Consider the following 8,884-nt stretch of genomic DNA (forward strand, 5'->3'; position numbering starts at 1 on the left):
ATTCGATATGGGTGGTCTTAGACTGCTAGGGGTTTATGTTGTGTTCTCCCTATCCTTATGTTTTCATAGCATCAAGCTTATTTTCCGGTTTTGTTATTGCATTAGAACTATTTTCTAGTTCTTGGGATGCGAATATTATTTCTTTGGTTTCTGTTTGATGGTACTAATATATTGTCCCTTCCCTTCTCTTCTTGTATTTTCCGTCTTCTCGAGCCGGGGGTCTTTCGAAAATAACCTCTCTACTCCTTCGGGGTAGGGGTAAGGTCTGCGTACACACTACTCTCCCTAGACCCCACTTGTGGGATTTTACTGGGTCGTTACTGTTGTTGTTATAAACAAAAGAAACATAAAGTTAATTCATATAGTTAAGTGATCATTTGAGTAATGAGCTCGGAGTTGTCTTTTTGGGAGTGTTTAAATGTCAATGAAGTGTTTGTGAAGTTATACATCAAATAAGGAAATATTTACCCACAAAGTGCTAAAAATAGCTTGAATACATTTACATATACTTCAAATAAATTTAATGATCATAATTCCTATCACATTTAGATAAAGTTTCTTTGATCAACTGCAACTCTTTAACAACATCACTGATACCCATTCTTTCTTTTGGTGATTCCATGGTGCAAGCAATCCCAATTTTACACATAGAAATTAAGCACTCTGTAATGTAATCTTTGGTTTTCCTTTCAGAAATACTGGTTGTCTCCTCTTCTTGCATGTTGTGGAAAAGCATTGGATCAACAATTTCCATTACTCTACCAGCAGAGAAAGCCATGTTAACATAGTTGTGAAGGTTCAGTCCATTTGAAAAGGTGTCGTCTGTCGGCTTTTTCTCTGTAATAATCTCCAGTATGATAATGCCATAGCTGTATATATCCCCATAAGTTGACACTTCACTTCCCATTCCATATTCTGCATATTTCATTAAGATCATATCAAAGACAGCCACTTCGTAATTATTGCCTAAGTGTGTCCCAGAAAATCAAGGGAAAACTACAGTGTTAAGCCGCTCCCAAAAATAACCAGCAAAATGTATATTAATGTATATTATACATATTTTGTACATAATCGGTGTATATTGTTTGTATATTTGGCTAAGGGTGTGTAAATAATTTTGGCGACCGGTCAAATGTGTGATGAGTTGTGTAAGACTTACAATAAGAATGATTAAAATGGTTACCTGGAGCTGCATAGCCAATTGATCCTTTAATACCAATAGTGCTAGTTTCGCTTGCTGAAGTTTGCTGAGCAGTTTCTTGGAGGAACCTTGACAAACCAAAATCGCCAACACGGGCAGTCATGTCCATGTCTAGTAAGACGTTGCTCGGCTTCAAATCACAATGAACAACTGGTATTTGGCTTCCATTATGAAGATACTCTAGCGCGAAAGCAATATCCATTGCAATGTTTACTCTCTGATAAAAATCTAGATATTGTATGTGCAGACTTCCATCATTGGAAAATGAATGCAGCCAATCGTCCAGGCTACCGTGTACCATGAACTCGTAAATCAGGGCCTTAAAGTCATTGCCCTGAAAATCAATACCTGAACATGCAGTTACTAACTTGACAAGATTTCTATGCCTAAGGTTCTTTAGGACTTCACATTCTGCAATAAAGCTTTTTAAAGCTCCTCTATGCTGCAAATCAAGTACTTTGATAGCGACATTTTTCTCATCTGAACCAAGAATTCCTTTGTATACACAACCAAAACCACCCTTACCAATGAGATTTTCTGAAGAGAATCCATTGGTTGCTTTCAGCAGTTCACCATAGGAGATTTTCAAAAATGAATCATCTGGTAAATAGGGCGAAGCGCTATGTTTCTTCCTCCTTAAAATACAGAAAAGTACGACTACCAAAACTAGCATTACTCCAAATAAACTACAAGCAACAGAAATAATTATCTTTAGAGTTGGTGATAATCTTCCCTTCTTTGGCATTGAATCTTTACATTGTGGTAGCTTTAGCACTTGAGAACCTCCACAAAGATTTCTGTTTCCGCTGATTATTGCTCCACTTGCATTACTGAAAACTCCCCCTTGGGGTACTTCACCCTCAAAATTATTAAACGACATGTTTAAGCTTTTCAAGGATTAAAAAGTTTCAAAGTACTTAGGAATAACACCAGAGAAATTATTACGTGAAAAGTCCAAATATGCAAGCCCTTTCAAGGAGCTTAAAGACGAAGGGATCACACCTTCAAACATGTTACCTTGAACATAGAGATTTTCCAACCTAATGCAACTTCCTAAAGTGCTAGGTAGTTTTCCAGATAACTTGTTATCGGAGATATCAAGATACCCGAGATTTACTAAACTTCCTATTTCAAGGGGAAGAGTGCCACTTAACTGATTTCCGGGCAGGTCTAGTTGGATTGACAAGGCTGAGATACTAAGGACCTCCTTTGGTATTGCGCCGCTGAGTCTGTTTCGAGAAAGGTACAACATTTGCAACAACTGGCAATTCCCAAGAACTGAAGGAATAGTCCCTTCTAAATTGTTTTGAGCTAGATTAAGTCCATACAAAGATGTTAAGTTTCCAATGGAAGAAGGGATTTTCCCAGAAAGTTTATTTCCATTAACATAGAAATACTTGAGCTTTTGAAGTTTACCAAGACTAACTGGAATTTCCCCTATCAATTGGTTATACTCCAAACTTACTATTTCCATGTTGCTGAGATCTACAAATCCATCAGGTATTCGTCCGAATAGTTTGTTCCTAGCAAAACCAATAGATCTAAACTTGGTTGAGAAGTTGCCAATATTCTTAGGCAACTGGCCTCCTATATTATTCACACTCAAACTCAGTTCTCGAAAACTGGTAATGTTAACCAAGGAAGAAAAGAAATCCATGTCATCTTCTATCCCGGTTCCAAGATTATTGAAATGCATTCCTAGTCCTTGAAGATTATGAAGATTTTCCAGAGAAGGGATTTTCCCGGTCAACTGGTTTCTTGATAATGATATTTTTTCAAGTCTCGTTAAATTAGAAATGGAACTTGGAACCACTCCACTCAATAAGTTCGAGTGCAAATAAAGTAAGCGAAGACCTAGAAGAGTCGATCCAATATCTATGGGAAGACTTCCTTTAAGTTTGTTAACTGGAGCAGCAAAATGATAAAGAGATGATAAGTTAAAGAGTGAAATGGGAATATCACCAGAAATCATATTAGCACCAAGAGAAATATAGCTCAAGTTAGTCAATTGGCCTAACGAATACGGTATACTTCCTTCTAATCTATTCTCTGGTGCTGCTAAGGCAATTAGAGATGAAAGATTACCTAAAGAATATGGCAACTCTCCTGTTAAATTATTTGATCTAAGAAAAAGTGCCTGAAGATTTCTTAAATACAAACCAAGCTCCACAGGGATTTTCCCGGTCAGTCTGTTACCATCCAAATCAAGATATATGAGCCTAGAGCAATTTGAAAGTTCCACTGGAATTTCACCATTAAATGAGTTGTTCGCGAGCTCTAAGTTCTGTAACCTGAATAATCTTCCGATTTCCTGTGGTATCTCACCGTTGATGGTGTTATTTCGAAGAGTTAGTTTTCTAAGAAAACTCATATTTCCTATCTGAGGAACTATTGTTCCTACAAGCTGCTTGGAGCTTAAATCCAGCAAAGTCACCCTTTGATGTCGCGTGCTACATGTAACGCCTTGCCAGCTGCAATGATGGAACGAATTGTTCCAAGAATACATAATACCAAAAGGATCATAAGTTATTTGTCCTTTGATGCTGAGAAGGGCTAATCTATCAGTTTCATTTCCAGCAAGTTTGGAAGATGCAACTACAGAAACAACACATAATAAGCAACAAAGCATAAGACAAAGGAAAGCATTAAAAGACTTCATGCCTGCAGCAATAGGTGAGTAGGAAAATTTCAGGAGCAATTCAAGTTATAACAAATAAGTATATAACAAAGCAAGAAGAGACAACTGCCGGCTTGCATGTGGGAGTGCATTTTAAAGCTATGACTTTGAAAACCATAGTTGGCTGATAAAACAGGGCAGGGCAGCATGGTGCACTAAATTTTCGCTATGCGCGGGATGCGGGGAAGGATTGGACCACAAAGGTCTGTACGCCTTACACTGCATTTCCGCAAGAGGTTATTTTCACGGCTCGAACGCGTGACCTCCTAGTCATATGGCACCAACTTGACTTATAAAGAGGGTAATAGTTAAAAAAGCCTTTTAAGTAAGCTGGTAAAAACAACTTTTTAAACTATTTTCATTACAACTACAACGCGTGAAGAAATGTAAACAATTAGTAAGTTACCATAATCTAAGCTTTGATTTGGTCAACTTTGAAACTAAAACATTTCTTAATAATCTTTTCAGCGTGTTTGATGATTGCATGGACTAATAAGATGAGAGGAAGAAACAAGCACTCTAAACAGTCAAACTAAGTCAAACGCTGCTGCTCAAAGTCTTCTTAGGAATGATAGTCTGTCTCATTGACAAACTTTGATTCTCACTAGTGAGAACTGAGAAGTCTGTCTTGTTCTGGTTTTTAACGACAGAGAACGTTCAAATATCTATATAATGTAACGTATTTGCTGTTGTATGTGATGCTGACAGCAGGCAGCGTACGACAGAGGCATTTTCAGGGTTTTAAGAGTACTACCCTATCAATAAGTACATAAAATTTTAAAAGTACATAAATATTACTCCATTAAACACTATGTTTACGTTATACAATAAAAATCAAATAGAAAATTGTAAGTTTTTGAAATTGATTAATGTGATCCTATTTAGCTAACTAAATAAAGGAAAAAATTCGCAAATAACCAAGAACCATAATAAGTTCATGACAATTTTAGAGCAAACTTTAAAATCCAATATAACTTTCTAATTATATTTTCTACGTTGATAGGAGTAATCTTTTAGATGAAGGGTAAAATGAACATTGCACTTTTTATGGTGATGGGGTAATTCAACTTTGATATTTGGAGCTTTGATAGTACAAGGTGTGAATTTGTTTGACATGACAGATGCATTTCCTTCCGGGGGCGGATTTATAGGTAAAAATATGAGGCATGTGAACCTATGGTCTCTCCGTTAAATTAGATATTTTATGTACATATTTTCTAAAATTAGTATAATATTAAATGTTGGCACCCATGCTCAAAGATGATTGAATGTGTACTTGGTTGAAAGTTGAGTTAGTTACGAAAAGGAATAAAGGGATCAATTCTCACTTAATACATTTTCTCTTACTCTTTTTTAGTAGTCACCATGTACTACGAATCCTAGATTTATCTCAGCTTCCTTCAAGATTACTAAAATGTAAGTAAATAACAATTATTTTTAAGTTTTTCTTAAATTTGACATGATAATGTAAAAGAAATTAAGACTACCTATATATGTAGATTGACATTCATTTTTCAAATAAAATTACCATACCAGCAGCAAAGTTCCAAGTCATATGATATTTTTAGTAATATTGAACTTTGTTCCTACAATCAATCTCATACATGTGCTATTGCTTTCTTTTCATGACCGGTTAGTAGAGTTTAACGTAAACATATATAAAGAACGGAAAATGGCCAAAAATGTCATTGAACTATTTGAAATAGCTCAAAAATATCCTTCGTTTGTTTTTGGTACTAAAAACATCCCTACCGTCTATGTTTTTGACCACAAATGCCCTTAAACCGTTAGTCTTGCCATTGAAGGTGACATGACAGTCCAACTAGATTAGATTTGCTTACATGGCCATCCACCTAAGCAATCCAGCCTAGAAAAAATTATTTTTTCAGAATTTGTTTTATTAAAATACAAAATCTACACTTATTCCGAAAAAAGTAAAATAATTCCCGAAAAATTATTTTTTCGAAATTTTTTATTAAAATACAAAATCAACACTTATTCCGAAAAAAGTAAAAAAATTCTAGAAAAATTATTTATTTCAAAATTTTTTATTAAAATACAAAATCAACACTTATTCCGAAAAAATTAAAAAAAATCCGGAAAAATAAATATTTGGGGGTTATTTATCCGAATTTTTTTTTATTTTTTTCGGAATAAGTGTTGATTTTATATTTTAATAAAAATTTCTGAAATAAATAATTTTTTCGAAATTTTTTTACTTTCTTCGGAATACATGTTGATTTTGAATTTTAATAAAAAATTTCGAAAAAATATTTCTTCCGTAAAATAATTTTGCCATGCTGGGTTGCTTAGGTGGATGGCCATGTAAGCAAATCTAACCTAGTTGGACTGCCCCTTCCATTTTCTCTCATCTAGGAGGAAATCACAATACACAACATGTTCCTCACACCGATAGAAAATATCCGGCTCAAACTATGGTAGAAACCATCAAGAATACTTTGCAATCAATTTGCATATAACCAAGCTATCAGAACTGAATTCCTCTAACTCGACCAAGCCACGCAAGTCATCAAACCCAAGAATATTGCCACCAAAACATCTGTAGAGCCTCACTACATTATAATTACCCAAAGAACCGAGCTTACCATTACCATGCTGGTCTAGCCTACTACCCAGTTTTCCTATTTTCTCCGAGTTTCTTCTAAATTTCTCTCAAGTTGATACTTCTCCTTGTCAGAACACTACGATCCATACCCAATGCTCACTACGAGACATCCTAACATAAAACGACACCACTCTAAGGCCCATAAGCCACCGTATTCTTCTTAAACACCCACATAAGTACCACAACCAAAATGCCCACTTTGATAATACCTTTTGTGAATTTATAACTGTTCTTTTACTTTTCTTATACTGGAATGTAGAATCCATGGTCATACAGAATTACCGCAAGTCCAGGCACCATCAAATGCAAATCTCAGATTTTATCCATACACAAGTCTGGAGAAATTCTCAATTGCTATACATAATTCTCGAACCCATTAGAACTTTCTCGAGAGTCACCCATTTTGCTCAAATCCAAATTGCACCGCCCGAACGGGCCGAAAGACACATGTCCCATTAGTACAACAATACTCAAAGAAGTAACCCTGCTATAATACCACCGATCAAATTCATACTCTGTGCGCACTACATCGTTCAGAAATAACAACTCACAATACTGCAGTCAGATTCAACTAAATTCTTCACAAGCTCATGCAACACCAACCATAAAATACCACAATCATCCGCTAAGCTGGCATTTATTTCTCTTGATAGTCAAGTCAACTTCCTCAACCAGATTCAAGTTCAAATCTCATCACGTACACTCTGTTGGCAGAAAAGAAACTCTCTGCTCAACATTATAAGGAGCACACCTCCGTAAATTACTTCGTATGAGATAATCCACATGCTTTGCCTAAAATTGGGATCTTGATATACCATTTCGTAGATACAATCACTACGCTATCACTTAATCTCCCTAAGTCCGAACTCATCAACAAGACATGAAAATCTACTTCGCTCCATAATTAAACAACAGGAAAGATCCTTCAACACATTCATACTCAAGACTATACGTCAAATCAAGACAGACACCAAGCACCCAATGCCCCTTTTTACATCTCGAGGGAAACACTTCTCGTCAAATTCAAACCATCTTAACACATACCACAGTCACATCATACTTATCATTTAGCCATTCAACCAATCATCGACCCATAAATTTCACTCATAGGGACACTACATGACATATATGTCTAAATGTACAAGTTCACACAACTGAAGCTACCGAGCCTAAGATACGGCCTAAACCTGGCCTCAAGTCCTCCAGACCAGCACATCACTAAAACACAGAATACACATCTCGAACCTCGTTTATGGAATCACAAGCCGACGATGCACAACCGATATCGAGCGCTCACATGCACACACGGATGCGTGAAAGGAATTAAAAGAGTTATGTTTCAAGCTGAATCAATTCCGCACGATAAGGAAAGAAAGATGGAAAATTATCCTAAATGCCATGTAGCCTCTTGAAGATAAGTATGGACGTCACCATACCGATCCACAAGACTCTACTAGACACTTGCTCATGACTTGTAGAACCTATAAACCTAGAGCTCTTATACCAACTTGTAGTTCCTATAAACCTATAAGCCAATTTACAAATATCTGATTTAAATAATATTTAACTAACTCTAATACACTCCCCAAGGAATGGTAGTATAAATCATGAGTTTTTAAGATTTAGTATTTACAAAGTTGGTATGAAATAAAGTACAATATCTGTTGAAGTATACATGAATAGATTAAAACTTCTAAAGCCACCATGAACAAGAGGCAGCTATGACTGGGATGCAGGTATATCTTTAGATCCAGCTCCCGACGTATGCAACAACATCAACATAAAAATCTGCATGCAAGGTGCAGAAGTGTAGTATGAGTACAACCGACTTTATGTACTCAATAAGTAACAAACCTAAATTTAGGTTGAAAGTAGTGACGAGCTTGTACCATGGTGAGAGTCCAACTCCAATAACCAATAACAGTTCATAACAATATAATTTAAAGCAACAAAAGAAATAACTCAATAATAAAATGCTCAGCTCGTATAAAATTGTGGAAAAATAAACATTTTTCTTTTCAATTATAACAGTAAAACTCAATTCTTTTGCTGAAATCATCGAAAATATGAGTAAGTCTCAAATCTGTGATTTTTCTCAAAACCTTTAACAACAAATAAGAAATTTTATTATCTGTGATGACCCAAAATGCCATCTTTAAATTTAATAAGTAATTCTGTGTTCTAAGACCTCAAAAAATACCATTTATCATTCCTCGACTTGCGTGCGCAATCCGTATAATTTTTCAGAAAGTTTTTATGTGAAAAATAGATTAAAATGTGGAATAGAGCCTTAAAACTCAACTGAGTTGACTTTGGTCAACATTTTAAGCAAATGGAACTGGATCAGTATTTTGACAGTTCCGGTAGCTCCGTATCGTGA

General features: G+C 35.6%; 1 protein-coding gene across 1 annotated transcript; it reads right to left on the bottom strand.

The window, feature by feature from the left end:
* Nucleotides 1-401: 401 nt before the first annotated feature.
* On the bottom strand, nucleotides 402-4,484 carry LOC107789829 (putative LRR receptor-like serine/threonine-protein kinase At3g47570). Its single transcript, XM_016611695.2, has 2 exons — nucleotides 1,184-4,484; nucleotides 402-915 (listed from the first exon to the last, which is right to left on the bottom strand). Exons 1-2 carry the CDS (start codon nucleotides 2,079-2,081, stop codon nucleotides 521-523), a joined length of 1,293 nt encoding a protein of 430 aa, XP_016467181.2. The 5' UTR covers nucleotides 2,082-4,484; the 3' UTR covers nucleotides 402-520.
* Nucleotides 4,485-8,884: the final 4,400 nt, after the last annotated feature.

This window comes from Nicotiana tabacum, chromosome 21 (genome assembly GCF_000715075.1).
Source record: "Nicotiana tabacum cultivar K326 chromosome 21, ASM71507v2, whole genome shotgun sequence".
Taxonomy (NCBI): Eukaryota; Viridiplantae; Streptophyta; class Magnoliopsida; order Solanales; family Solanaceae; genus Nicotiana; species Nicotiana tabacum.